Source organism: Leuresthes tenuis, unplaced genomic scaffold (assembly GCF_036924035.1).
Source record: "Leuresthes tenuis unplaced genomic scaffold, fLeuTen1.0.hap1 SCAF_18, whole genome shotgun sequence".
NCBI classification, from domain to species: Eukaryota; Metazoa; Chordata; class Actinopteri; order Atheriniformes; family Atherinopsidae; genus Leuresthes; species Leuresthes tenuis.
This window is the reverse complement of record NW_027325372.1, coordinates 23614913-23629894: the sequence shown is the minus strand read 5'-3', so window position 1 is coordinate 23629894 and position 14982 is coordinate 23614913. Positions and strand designations below refer to the sequence as shown.

General features: G+C 41.3%; 1 protein-coding gene across 1 annotated transcript; it reads left to right on the top strand.

Annotated features, from left to right (window-relative positions):
- Nucleotides 1–809: 809 nt before the first annotated feature.
- On the top strand, nt 810–13897 carry maneal (mannosidase endo-alpha like). The gene is made up of 5 exons (XM_072370955.1): nt 810–943; nt 1252–1938; nt 3251–3360; nt 10677–10753; nt 12852–13897. The coding sequence occupies exons 2-5, from the start codon at nt 1434–1436 to the stop codon at nt 13486–13488; spliced, it is 1329 nt and encodes a 442-aa protein (XP_072227056.1). The 5' UTR covers nt 810–943; nt 1252–1433; the 3' UTR covers nt 13489–13897.
- The last annotated feature ends 1085 nt before the right edge of the window (nt 13898–14982 follow it).

The window sequence follows — 14982 nt, the reverse complement described above, 5'->3', positions numbered from 1 at the left end:
TACCTGTTAGCAGATGAGAGGCTGACAAACTACTACCTATCCGACTGCTTCAACTAAGGTAACAATTAATTCGCTATCACGAGAAAACGATCTTTGTTATATCGAGATAACGAAATAACTAATTAGTCATCATAAGAAAACAATCTTTGTTGTATCAAGATAACGAGATAATAAGTCGTTATCACGAGATAACAGTCCATAAAAAATTTAAAAAACATGGCCATACTTCCGTAGTTTTTGTCTTGTTTCAATTTATGTGTGCATATGTTTCAATATTTTTGGTTTGGTTTGGTTTAATCATGCTTTAATCAACTGATTTTATACGTCTTCTATCATGGAATTGTACAAAGGTTTGCAAAAATAACAAGGGTTAAAATAGTAAACACTTCCATGATGTTGCTCCACGTTTAAACACAAATAGCTTATTTTTACCTTTCAGTTATGTGGACACTTTACAAGGATTATGTACACAAGTCAGCAAGCTTAAGAGACCATTAAGCAGGTTGAAGTTTGAATCTTGATCAAAGAGATAACTGTTTATTCTCAGTCGAGACTGATCGGGTGGTCTTCGTTCACAGTAAGGCTCCATCAAAGCAGATGACGGGGGCGCGATGAGAAGGTGTATTCAGGTGAGCTCTGGTTGAAGCTACAAACTGTGAAGAGTGTTAGAACAAAGAACTTACACATCAGCGCACATGTACATATTTAAGAGGTGTTCCCACAGACAGGCGTTAAGCTCCACCTCCTGCTTCTTTTTCCGGTTGGGCTTAATCATCCCTCCTACTTGCGTCACAGAAGTAAATGTACTGTTCTGTCCTCTAGTTTGGGTGTTTTTAGTTTGTGCTCTTTTCTATTTCTGTGAACGGATGCTGTTCCTGACAGAAGGAGCAGCTACAGCAGCTCGATGGGGAAGAGGGAGACAGCGATTGTACGAAATACAAAGGTAACCGGACTGGGTTCGTGTGAGCTGGACAGAGGCTTCGGCTGTACCCACAATACTCTCTGCTCTCAGTGGAGACTCGGTGGAACGGCTGCCGGATAAATGAAAAATGTAGCATTACTTTTGAAGAGCAAAGAGTGTGAGTCAGTATATACGTATATGTGTATATACGTACACATGTATATATATATATATATATACGTATATACATACATGTACACTGATATTACAGAAGCAGGAGGAGATTTACTGAATTGCAAAATGTCCCCATGTCCTGATTATGGAAGTAAAACGACATTATTTTTTTACAGGCTCCGTTATGCAACAGCCTCTGCAGCTGCTGAACGTTCGTTTACCTGCTCGACGCCTGTTCATGCTGTAATACGATGACTGCGCTCATGGGTGGTAGGTGGCATTAAGAAGAACCAGTGTCCTTCCGCTGCCGGCCTCCGGAACGGCTGTTCTCCTTGCGGCAGCACCACGGACAGCGACTATGAGTCGGCTGCGCAGGAAAGCTATCGTCGCGCTCTTCCTTTTCACTCTCTTCATCTTCGGGACCATGATGGGTCTCAGAACGCTGAAACCCAGCGATGGCTTTTCGGACCTGGCGCCCGGGATAGACTTCATCGGGGAGAGATCCGAGAGGAGGCGGCTGGATGCGAAAGACGTGGTGGTGTCGCCAGGCCAGTTCCACATGGGCGGCAGCGACACTAAGGTGGTTTTCACTAGATCTGACCGAGAGTACAGTATATTCTATGACGTACACATCTTCTACTACCTGTGGTATGGCTCTCCTAGCATGGACAACAAGTACATCCACTGGGATCACGTGCTGGTGCCGCACTGGGACCCAAAGATCGCAGCTAGTCATGCTCAAGGGAGACACTCTCCTCCAGAGGACATAGCCTCAAGTTTCTACCCTGAGCTGGGACCCTATAGTTCCAGGGACCCGAAGGTGCTGGAGTCACACATGTCCCAGATAGAAGCGGCTGCAGCAGGTAAACATTGCTGCAACACCAGCTCTCCATATCTCTGGTACAGTGCTGTCCATTTTTAGATGATAATTCTAATAACAATTAAGTGTATGTGTATGTTGCCTTAAACAGTAACACAGAGGTACAAAAGTCCCCATTTAACAATATAAATTGATAATAATTAACCTGATTTCAATTAGTTCGTTTGTTTTAAACCAAGATTATTAAAACCTCAAATTTCATTAACAAAAATAGTGACCGCTAATTTTTTTTATCCCCATCCATAGATTGCAGCAGGTACAATGTCAGTGCAGCTAAAGGCACATTGTTAAACATTTACCACAATGGACAAATTCCACACACAAACATAATTAAGAGCTGAGAACATGCTTTGCTCTTTGCACAAAAGCTCAAAAAGGGAAAACAGACCCTGTGTCTTTGCACTGTTAAGTTGAGCTATGGTTGTAGCTTGGCTGGGCCATCTTGTTGAATTACTTGTCTTTGTGCCTACATACAAACAAATCACAAACGTTTTATTGACCAAGGTATGTCAGATAGGTAGTGATATGCCCCTTTTTAGTTTGTTCATAGTTGACCTTAAGTTAACCTGTTACGTTAGGACTAAAACAAATTATAAATAATTTGGCTAGCTGCAAATTGATACCATGTTAGGTTGTCAAGATTATGATGGTTTAATAGTTATTTGTCAGACAGATAATTGCACATTTTCAAAATTGCAATTTAATCATCCTTTTTTTCTTCATTTTTGCACAAAAATTGTGCATGGTAGACATGACATGTCCACAGCTGAGGACAGGGGTGCAATAATAAGAGATGTGATGTCTTTAAATGGGCTACAGATTTTTCAGTCAGTCAGCTCTGTGAAATGGTGGAAATTTTACATTTGTGTTAGTCTCACTAAGCTGTTTCCAGTAATTTGACTGAGATCATTGGGATCATTTTAACCATAATCCTAATCATCTCAAATAATTGAGATAACATAATTAATGGTAATTATGACAGCCCTGGTAAAAAGTTGAGGGGTAAGGTGATCAGCTTTACTTTTTTTTTTCCTAAACAAATGAGATGCACACTCTCTTTTGCAGTTGGTCTCTTTTGTTACTGACTTCATGTTCTTTGTACTGGATTTTGTTTTACTTCTGGGTCAAAGGCCGAAACAGCAACCCCAAGAGAAATTCAAATACCAACTGATTATGAAATTAATATTTAAAAAGAGGAACATTTACAGAAAGTCCTGGTTTAACAGAGCTCTAATTAAACAAAATTCTCAAACTTCATGCCCGCCTGTCCTTCTCCTCACGCTGTGGTTTTGTAGGGGTGCTGGTGTTGTCATGGTATCCTCCTGGGGTAGCAGACAACCATGGGGAGCCCTACGAGGACCTGGTTCCTGCTGTCATGGACGCCGCCCAAAGGCACAGCATCAAGGTAACTGGTGAGACTACCGGTATGTTTTTCCCTTTCTGATGGTCTATTGTATGAATGAACTGTTAACAAAACATTGGCCTGAATTGTACATGCTATGTAGATTAACTTGTCAGAAGTTAAAGTCCTGCACCGAACTAAACATATGGAGACCAGTCTAACCCCATAATGTGTAATATCAAAATTTGTCCACAGCCTTTTCTCTGAGTTATAATAAAAGCTTTTAGAATCTGAGGCACCTTCTGTTTTTTAATTGGCAGTATTCATTTTCTCAAATTTTCTGTGTTGCATTCTGGTCCACTGAGGTCACTGACAGTCAGGCAATTGGAACTTTGACATTGGGTCCTGGTAGCAGCTTTGATTTGAACTCTTTGACCTGAACAGCTCACATTTACAGCAGCGTGTATGTTTCAGAGAGATGAAAGTGTCCCTCTCTCACAGGCCTGCATTGTAGAACCGTTGTATTTAAAAACTTCAAGTGTGCTCGGGCGGATTTACCTCTTTACTGCACAACTAGATCTAACAAAGTCATACCTACTTCAGCACTGAAGGGGGTTTGATAACATTAAACTGTATGATGCTGAAGGTGCTCGAAATGGCTGCCCCTAAACAATCGGAGCCCAGACTCAGCGTTTACGGGTCAGAGGAGCTTTGCTTTGGTCTACTTTCGCACTCCTTATATGGAAGTCTTGGACTGAGAACTGGGTCTCTCTGTGTGTCTCAGTCAGACTTACACAACAGTGTGTATCTCACAGCTGACCTGAAGGCTAATGCTCCAGTGTTTCAGTGCACTAGCGCTGCTGCGGACAAAATACAAGCTGAAGTCTGTGTGTGTGTCAAATGTCATAAAGACGAAGACATTTTGTATATCCTGTGTCATATGGAATAGGTATTACAGCACTATTATACTATTATTATCGAGAAAAGCTGTTTGCAAGGCCAAAATCATGTAGTTTATATGTCCACACTGGATATAACCATTTTTTTCATTGCATTATTTGGGTCTTGCATACCCCATTGTATCTTCAATCATTGTGAGTGCAGGTTCCCAGAACAACTGGGACATTTTCAGAATATTTCTGGATAATTTGCCTGGTTTTTCCCACATCCCCATGCAATGAAAATGCAGGTTCAGTTTTTTTCAAGAGAATTCCCTCCATATTCATATATTCATTCATTCATTCAATGAGTTTTGCTGTTTTATGTTGTGATTCACGCTTGCTAAACCACAACACAGTATCACTGTTTTCATTAATTCTCAGTCCCACTCTTAAGCGCATGGATATTGTCCTTCTGTGTGTGGGAGCTCTACATTTCTATACATTACAGTAAAAACTATCTGCACCAGTGCACAAATATGCAGGAAATTGGATATAGCCATTACTAGATTATCTTTTCTTTTAATGGAAAGCAGAACTTATATAAAGCACATTGCATGCAGCCCAATGTTTCTTAATACATCCAGTTACACATTCTTTCTGCTCAAGATGTAAAGGGGAAAAGTGGCCCTGCAGAAACTGTAAGTTGCAAATAATATAGCACACAACAATTTTCAATTTAGTGTCTGTCGTCATCAGAGGAGAGGCCAAACATTGGTGAGAGCAGTTCAGGAGGCTTGTTTGCTTCTGCAGCATAGATACACCTGAGGTTTCGAGTGTAAATATGCAAGTCATTCAGCATCACACTACACGAGGGGATCTCAGTAAACAAAGCACTTCTCATCCCGGTTTATTCAACCAAACAGGAACAGATTGAACAGCATCTTACCTCGCTGGCCTTTCATGATTTCCAACCAGTCGAGAATGCTGACAAGCTTGAGCAGGGGCACCAAACACTAATGTGTTGCCATAGAAACTGTTTATGAAGACCTTGCAGGCTCTTTTGAAATATGGAGTGGGCGTTGAGTGTTCACTGTTTGCAGCTCGGCAGCTCCATCAATACTTTACTGTTTGACATTAAACTGCAGTGGATCTTTTCGAGTCTTTGTGACTGAAGCAAACAAGCCCACTGTCGTTGTTTCAGGATGACAGAAAGCATCTATCACTCAGATGTCAGGTCCTATCAGATAATGCAACACACTGTTCTCTATGAGAATAGAATAGAATAGAATAGAATAGAATAGAAAAATACTTTATTCATCCCCCAGTTGGGGAAATCCAAATTTGTCAAGTAGCTCAAAAAATCATAAACAATTATAAATATTTCCAATGACTGAATATTAGACAACAACAATAATAATACTAATAATAATAATACTAGTACTACTACTACTAATTATAATAATAATGATAATAGGCAATGACTAAATAAATAAATTTGAGAAGAACATGTCAGCAGTCACTGTTAAAAAGCCTTATGGGGCCAAAGGACCTCCTGAACCTCTCAGTCCTGCAGCACATTGAGATGAGCCTCTCACTGCAGCTGCTCTTCTGTCCTGCCAGGATGCCGTGGAGAGGATGTTTATTATTCTCAAAAACATAATATAATGTCCTCCTCATCCGTTGCTCCACCTCCACTGAGAGGGTCTAGCCTTATGCCTACTACAGAACTGGCCTTTTTCACCAGATTGTCCAGGCGCCTACAGTTTTTGTCTGTAGTGCAACTCTTCCAGCAGACAACAGCATAGAACAGTACACTCTCAATGTCGTGATAAAACATGCACATCATGTCACTACAGACATTGAAGGACCTGAGCCGTCTCAGGAAGAAGACACAGCTCTGGCTCCTCCTGTACACTGCTTCTATGTTGGCAGACCACTCCAGTTTATTATAAAGTACCACCCCCAGGTATTTGCAGGTCTGAACAGTCTCCATCTGCCGTCCATCAATGCAGATTGACTGGTATGGAGTTTTAGATATCCTGAAGTCCACCACCAGCTCTTTGGTCTTGGTAGTGTTCAGGAGAAAACAGTTATTTTTGGTCCAGCCATTGAAGGACCCCACAAGGTCCCTGTATTCCTTCTCATGTCCACCGCGCACACATGCCACAACAGCCATATCATCAGAATACTTCTGTATGTGGCAGGACTCTGTGTTGTACCTGAAGTCCAATGTGTACAGGGTAAAAAGAAAAGGAGCCAAAACAGTACCCTACGGAACCCCAATATTCCATTCCAGTGTTCCACAAACCACATCTCCACATCCTGACATACTGTGGTCTGGCAGTTAGATATAATCCATGATGTCAGGGAGGGGGCCACACCCATACCTAGAAACGTATCTTTTAGTATGGGAGGTCGTATGGTGTTAAAGGCACTGGAGAAGTCAAAGAACATGATTCTCACATATGAACCAAGCAGATCCAGGAGTCTCTCCAAGGTCTTCATAATATGAGATGTCAAAGCCACCGGTCTGTAGTCATTCAGCTTGACTGAATGCCCTAATTTGGGCACCGGTATGAGACAAGAAGTTTTCCACAGCACCGGGACTTTTTCCATCTGAAGGCTCATATTGAAGAGCCTATGATGAGGGACTGCTAGTTGACCAGCACAGTCCCTCAGAAGCCTTGGACAGACTCCGTCTGGGCCTGCAGCCCTCCCTGACTGAAGTCTCCTGAGCTCAGCTCCAACCTCCTCTATAGTTAGACACAGAGGTTGCAGCGGAGGGAGTGATGTTGCGATCAGTTATGGAGATGGGGGTAGGGGTGCAGCTGGACAGAGGAGGCCAGGCAGTGGGAGCAGCCACAGATGTAGAGGTGCAGCTGTGCTCAGGAGGCCTGGCGGTGGAAGCTGCCGCAGAGGTGGATGTGCAGCTTGGCTCAGGAGGCCTAGTGGTGGAAGCTGCTGCAGAGGTGGAGGTGTGGCTGGATTCAGGATGCCTGGTGGTGGAAGCTGCTGCAGAGGTGGAGGTGTGGCTGGATTCAGGATGCCTGGTGGTGGAAGCTGCTGCAGAGATGGAGGTGTAGCTTGGCTCATGAGACCTGGTAGTGGAAGCTGCCGAAGAGGTGGAGGTACAGCTGGACAGAAGAAGCCTGCTGGTGAGAGTTGCTGCAGAGGTGGAGGTGCAGTCAGGTGGAGGAGGAGGCTTGGCGATGCGAGTTGCCATTGAGGTGGAAATACAGCTTGGCAGTGGAAGCAATATAGAGGTAGCAGCTGTAGTGGTGGGGATGGAGGGAGCAGCAGCAGAGGTGGAAAAAGCCACACTATCAAACCTGTTGTAATATTGGTTGAAAGTATTGGCTCTGTCAACATCACCTTCCACAGACTGATAATGCAACACACTGTTCTCTATGAGAATAGAATAGATTAGAATAGAATAGAATAGAATAGAATAGAATAGAATAGAATAGAATAGAAAAATACTTTATTCATCCCCCAGTTGGGGAAATCCAAATTTGTCAAGTAGCTCAAAAAATCATAAACAATTATAAATATTTCCAATGACTGAATATTAGACAACAACAATAATAATACTAATAATAATAATACTAGTACTACTACTACTAATTATAATAATAATGATAATAGGCAATGGTGCTTATATTGCTTATAACTGAGAGTTTTTCAGTCTGTATCCAGTGATGGTCTTCCTACCCCTCCACACCTCCTTGGTGTTATTGTTCTCCAGCTGTCTCTCTACCTTTTTCTTGTATTCCACCTTAGCTCGACGTAGTGTGTTTTTAAGCTCCTGTTGTACATTCCTCTGCCTTTCTCCATCCCCATTCTAGAACGCCCTCTTTTTCTGGTTCAGGAGGTCTTTGATGTCACTGGTGACCCATGGTTTATTATTTGGATAGCACCTTACAGTCCTCACTAGAATCACATTGTCCCTACAGAAGTCAATGTATTCAGTGATGGTGCTGACCCTCCTGTCCATGTCAATGTCCATTTATTCTTCCTCCAGCAGTACAGCCCAGTCTGTGACATCAAAGCAGTCTCTCAATGCACCACTCGCCTCTGGTGACCACTTCCTGAAAGATCTGGTAGTAACAGGAAGTCTTTGTACATAAGGTCTGTATGTGGGTTGTAGATAGACCATGCTGTGATCAGATCTACCCAGTGGTGGAAAAGACACTGCCCTGTAAGCCTCCTTTACGTTAGCATTGAACAGATCTAATGTCCCTTCTCCATGTTTTGGACAGTCAGGCAGGAGGATATAGAGACGTGGTTGAAATCCCCTGTGATTGCAATGAATGCCTCAGGATGCAGGGTCTGTGTCCTAGCAACGGCGCCATGGATGTCACATGCCATTGTATGTGCTGCCCTCGGTGACGACTGTATATGGGAACTCTCTGGGCGTATAGAACGCACAGAAACCAACTGACAACATACCCTCTCCTTAACGGTCACATTGCGGGTGTTAACCCATCCCTGATTTTAAAAACTGGATAATACCCCCGCCTTTCCGCTTGCCGCTCGTACTCCGGTCACGAAAAAAAAAAAACAGATCACTAAATATCACTAAAAAGTTTAGATAAAAACTAAAAATTACATATAATTGTATAAATGACGAACAAAATCGAGAGCTACACAGACTAGCAACCGAATGTTATTCGAGAACAAGGCTAGTTTGTGCAGGTATGCGTTCAAGTTTGGATTATTATTGTGAAGCAGCTGAAAAAAGGGTTTCAGAGACAGTTGGGTCAGTGGAGTGGATATACCCTACAGCGTCATCTGAATGTAGTGACAATACTACATATGCATGTTTGAATGGTAAGCATCTGTTGCGCTGGTTTTCTCCTCCTCTTGCTGATCTCCAACCTCCAGAATCTCTTAGCTTAAGCTAAATGTGGGTTCCTGTAGTTTTGGAGCTGTTTTGTTTGATTACATATGGGTCACACGTTACTAATTTTTGCGGTCAGTGTTGGCTTATATCTATGTTCTAGCAAGTCCTCTTGAACTATAAAGTGTATCTAACTCTGCTGCAGCTGCAAATCATTTCTGTTACGTTGAAGTAAATTGTGGGCTGGCTGAAGACACTATGATACACTGTTACTTCAAAAACATCTACCTCTGAAGGCTCAAAGACAGGACATTACTGCAGAGTGGCTTTGTTATGGTTTCTGAGTGTTCCTGAAGGAATGCATTTTGTAGGTGGGGTCTAATTTCCCTCTGTACCACCACTTGCCTTTTTTGTGGCAGTCCAAGGCTGTGTTCAGATAGTAAATTCTTTTACTCACTGACTCACCAATTATATAGTGTTTTCTATGTAGAGGATTTATTTTTGGATAGAGCCAGCTGATCATGCATTTTGAACACTAATAATATCACGCAGTTACATGTCACATAAACAGATGGCAGCAATATAAGTATAGGCAAAATCTGAGGTGATGGACAGCACAAGTTTGCTGTTTTTGGTTGAGAACACGTAATTATTAACATCTCTCAGCACAACATTGAAATAGAGACATGGTGGCCCCATTGCTATTGCCAGAGTTCCAACATTTTAAAAATAGGAGCATTTCAGAGTTTCAAACATGGTTCCTTTACTAATATTTTCTCAAATCCTACATATCAGGCAGAAAAAGAATTGACACTTCACAGTTGAGATGTCTGAGGAAAATGATTAACTCTCTGGGCATTTTTAAAACGTGACAAAAAATGGCTGACCCACAAATGTTGCTAACTATTTCTAATGCTAGTTAATTTTGGTTCAATGTTGGTTTGTAATGTTAGTTTGACATCTTGCTACATGACATGACGATGTACATGTTCAACACTGCTGCATTGACCACAGACACAAAGAGATAAGGGGAGGGGCAGGAGGTCTTGGTCTGATGATGATGGGTCCGAAGAGCTGAGTTCGAGACCCATCCCATACGATGTCTTTTACAGCCTTTTCACTTTTCTACTTAGCTCTCATTAGCAAATGGTTACAATTATGAGTTAGGGTTAAGAGATATATTAAGAGCTGCACATTTTACTATTCATGCGTTGCAGTTCCTGTCACAATACATGGACACTGCCTTACACCAAACAGAAGTCTAAGATAACCATAGATTGATGTGAACAAAGGTTCCAATTACATGTTTTCTGGTGAGACTGGGCTCTATAAAACAGTGACATAACTTGTTGGGATTATCTGTGATGCTGTCACAATATTGATTAATTTAAATTAAAAGGATTCACTCAAAATTAAGCATTCAGTGTAAACCATTAACAAGAGAGAAGACTAAATGACAGCGCAATCAATGCTGTGGTTCAGAAATGAAATGAACAAATGATTGTTAAAGTCCACAGACTGCTGTCAGACTTGATAGAAATTAAATATAACACACAAAATAATTATCAGAATTTACAGGATAATCCCATGTTTTCAAGGTTTTTACATATTCACTTGATGCTTTTAATTAATATGTTTATTCACATGTCTCTGCACAGGTGGCCTTTCATATACAGCCATACAAGGGACGAACGGACCAGACCATGCATGACAACATCAAATATATTATTGACAAGTAAGAAGATTTTTTTATGTGTCCGCTTACGTCAGGATTAGATTTGTTTCTTTTCACTGCCTGAATGGGTCGAGCTCTGCTGTCCTCATCATTAGCTGCTGACATTAAAGGGCTAAAAATCTGCTGAAACATGAAGCCTGAAAAGGCTAGATGAGTATTAGCTAGTTAAATATAGATGTTTCCCCAGTGATCATGCTGTAATGAATCAGAGGGAGTTTTTTTTGTTTTTGCTTTGAGCTCAATGTGTGTGAGATTTAACAGAACCCTCTCATCTAAAGTTTCATTATAAAAAGTTTTTCTTTGTGACTTAAGGATTGTATATTATATGTTAGCTTAAACAGTGCGACAAAAGGTTGTGTGGCAAATTAGATAAAGTTTCTTTTCTAATCTAATATGATATTCATAAGCGATCCTATAAAAGCAGAAGCAAAGAATTTTATGCATTGACTAAAGACTAGAATAAAGAGTCTCTGTGATTCTCAGACTCATGTCATGTTTGTAATGACGTAAGAAGAGAGCGAAATCAAAGCCCGGGCTTTGAGTGCTGTCAGTTAAGTTTGATCTCTGGACTTTACTGCTGCCAGTGTTTTGACTATGTCACTGTGCTGAGCAACTGTATAACATTAAAGACAACTTGATTGTCAGAAAAGGAGCTCTGCATTCAGTGTGATGCCAATGGTATTAAGCTTCTTTACATTTGCAACACTAGTGTGGTTATAATTGAACAAACAATTGCATTAACAGGGAGAAATCATTCCGATGGATGTGGCAAAACAAATGCAAACAGAGGTCACCAGCATGTTCCTGTCATTCCCAGCGTGAACAAAAGTAGCCATTACTGCATTTATTGTATGTTTAGTCAGACTGGATCAGACATTAAAATATTTTTAATAAAAGTAAAAAATTGATGATGGTTTCTGACTTGGGGCTGCACGGTGGTGTAGTGGTTAGCACCATCACCTCACAGCAAGAGGGTACCAGGTTCGAGTTTGCATGTTCTCCCCGTGTATGCGTGGGTTCTCTCCGGGTTCTCCGGCTTCCTCCCACCATCCAAAAACACGCATGTCAGGTTAATTGGTGACTCCAAATTGTCCATAGGAGTGAGTGTGAGCGTGCATGGTTGTTTGTCTCGTTTGTCTCTATGTGGCCCTGTGATGGACTGGCGACCTGTCCAGGGTGTACCCCGCCTTTCGCCCGATGACTGCTGGGATAGGCTCCAGCCCACCCGCTACCCGATTAACGGACTGTCGGTATAGAAAAATGGTTTCTGACTTTCAGTTTGTTGTTCTTACTCATAATAGCAATAAAAACCCTTCACTCTGTGTATTATTATTTCTCAATTAATTTGTGACCTTGGCAAGTCACACGGACTTCCACCTTGCTCCCTTGTCATTTAAGCACTAAAAATGCTTAAATGCCTGGAATGGTTTAATTAGATTCTACAATTTAAAAGCAAAAAATATGCAAATCCCTTCTAATCTTTCGTTGAGGTGCATTGCTTTAAACCTTTTTAATGTTTTTGTTATACTTTTGTAGACAAACTGGACATCCTCTGCCCATCGTTGCTCCTCAGAGACTCAGAGTCTTTTGTTGATACTGTTTCTGTACCATATCACCATTATTATCCCTGTTTTAAAAGGTGATAATCCTTGCATCACTGCTAGCTCTAAATTCTCATCATATCAACACAAATTAAATTAAGATTATGAGAAAAAATATATATAGGTTAATACTGTCTGCAAGGAAATAGGTCAAAGTAAATATAGGAATTGCTGCCTTTATTTATTATTATTTTCCATACTCCCACCTTTCTCTGATTTGCATTTGTATTTTTGGAGTAAATGAAAGCTATTAGTTTGACAGAAGAAAATTAACTTGAGTATGTGCAAGATTTGTTCCAATTCTAGCATCCCATGTGGTGGCAGGCAACAATGCACACTGCAGCACCCACTTATAAAAACAGTCAACTTCTGATATCAAGAATAATCTGCACATTGTTCTTTTGATTAGTAGCTTCGCATTTCATGGATGGTATACTGACATCAAATGCTTTCAGTGTGGGTACCTGATGCCTTTGCTTTCCCTCATCTTTCCTCAGGTATGGAGAACATGGCGCCTTCTACAGATTTAGGACAAGCACAGGGCGAGTCCTTCCTCTCTTTTATGTCTATGACTCCTACCTGACACCACCTGAGGCCTGGGCAGAGCTCCTGACAGCTAAAGGCTCCAGGAGTATCCGAAGCACACCTTATGACGGGGTTTTTGTCGCCCTCATTGTTGAGGAGCGCCACAAACATGACATTGTAGCTAGCGGCTTTGATGGCATGTATACCTACTTTGCCTCCAATGGTTTTTCCTTTGGCTCATCTCACCAGAACTGGAAAGCCATCAAGGCTTTCTGTGATGCAAACAATCTTCTGTTTATCCCCAGCGTTGGTCCAGGGTACGTAGACACTGCTGTGCGACCATGGAACAACCATAACACCAGAAACCGCGTCAACGGACGTTACTATGAGACCTCCCTGCAGGCAGGTCTGTCTGTCAGACCAGAAATTGTCACCATTACGTCCTTCAACCAATGGCATGAAGGTACACAGATAGAAAGGGCCTTGCCCAGGAAAACAGTGACACGTCTATATCTAGACTATCAACCTAACCAACCAGACCACTATTTGGAGCTTACGCGACAGTGGGCTGAGAACTTCAACAAGGAGAAGGACAAGTGGCTGATGTGATCATGGACTCAGTTGCCTGGTCGCTGTTCTGAGCGTCACTATAAATCACACTGGATTATATAAAGCCAGCCCATTCTGTTGAAAGATGGCGCCTTTGCGTTCATCGTGTTTTCTCAACTCTGAGCACACCCAATGAGACTTTTCTTAAACCTTCACTGTGTCCCAGACATTTTGAGCCACTAACGCTTTTTTGTACAGGTTGATAATCTCACTGATTGCTGAAGCTGAAACTACATGATCACAGTGATAAGAAGCTGATTATTGTTTTCTGATCAGTGTTTCTTTGTGATATTAAAAAGTGTTGCAGTTATTGAACTATCACGAAGAGTATCTGCTCTGTAGGCTTGTTTTTTTAATTTCCATATGATGAGGACTGTTCTATTCTGTATTTCCCTGATGACCAATAAAATGTGTGTCTGTTTACCACTGGAGAATCAGCATCTATTGTCAAATAAGAGAGTCAAATGTAACGTTAAACAATTAGAAAATTCATAAGAGGGCAGAGACATACGGTGGTTAAAGCCCTGTTCCTCTGCCAGTTTCCTCATACTGTCTAGTTACAAGCTAACATTGGCCTATAGACAGTGAATTAATCAACATTGTGAACATAAACAGACAAAAAAATTATGTTTTCAGCTAAAAAAGTGGTATGTGAAAGTTGTGTTAGCAGTTTGTATCTGATGCCACCAAGTGCCCAAAAAATTGTTTAAGTTTAAGGTTTTTTAAAGATGTTTTTGTGTATTTAGTTACACCACCCAACTATAGACCAACTACGTGGAAAGTTATACGTGCCTTAAGGAGTTTGAATATTTAGCACACGGTTGTGGTGACAGGCTAATGGTACAACGACATCACAACAGTAAAGTCTTTAACCATGTTGGACTTCTTCTCAAGAATGAGCCTGAGAACTCTAAGATCTCAGCAGCTGTACTTTCATATTATTATCATTACTGATACCAGCGATGACCAAACATATAGCTCTCTGGCTAAGAGCAGCCACAACACTGAAACGAACCACCTAATACTGTAAAAGTCCCCCTTATTCAACCAAAACAACCCTTACCCATTGAGGTAGTAGAGCTCTGGAGGTTTTATTTGGCACCTAATGCACTGACTGATGTCTTGTCAAACTATTAAGGCAACCTGTAAGGTTGGCCGGTCAAGTGGTGGTCAAGAACAGAAAGGTGAGAAGAGCTGAGAATAGGGATCAAATACAGAAGACAAATAAAACACTGAAAAGGTCAAATACGTATTAATTATGGCCTGGTCGTCGCTGCCTTAGCCCAGGGGCTGAGACTCTGATGTGGGTCACATTAAAACCAGGTTTTACAGCTTAAGTGTTCTTTTGTGACAAAAGTGATCAACACCAGAAAAAATGTTTGGGGTCTAAAAGGTCTAAACATTTACTTTATAGGTAAGCACAAAATTTGTCTTTTACATTTCACGTTAGCTTTCTCAACAAAAATCAAAACGGAAATTTCAAGTGTTCAAAAA

Coding starts and splice junctions, on each gene's coding strand:
- maneal (XM_072370955.1), top strand. CDS start 1,434: ATGAGTCGGCTGCGCAGGAAAGCTATCGTCGCGCTCTTCCTTTTCACT. Junction 1,939..3,250: donor GATAGAAGCGGCTGCAGCAG/GTAAACATTGCT, acceptor GTGGTTTTGTAG/GGGTGCTGGTGTTGTCATGG. Junction 10,754..12,851: donor ATCAAATATATTATTGACAA/GTAAGAAGATTT, acceptor ATCTTTCCTCAG/GTATGGAGAACATGGCGCCT.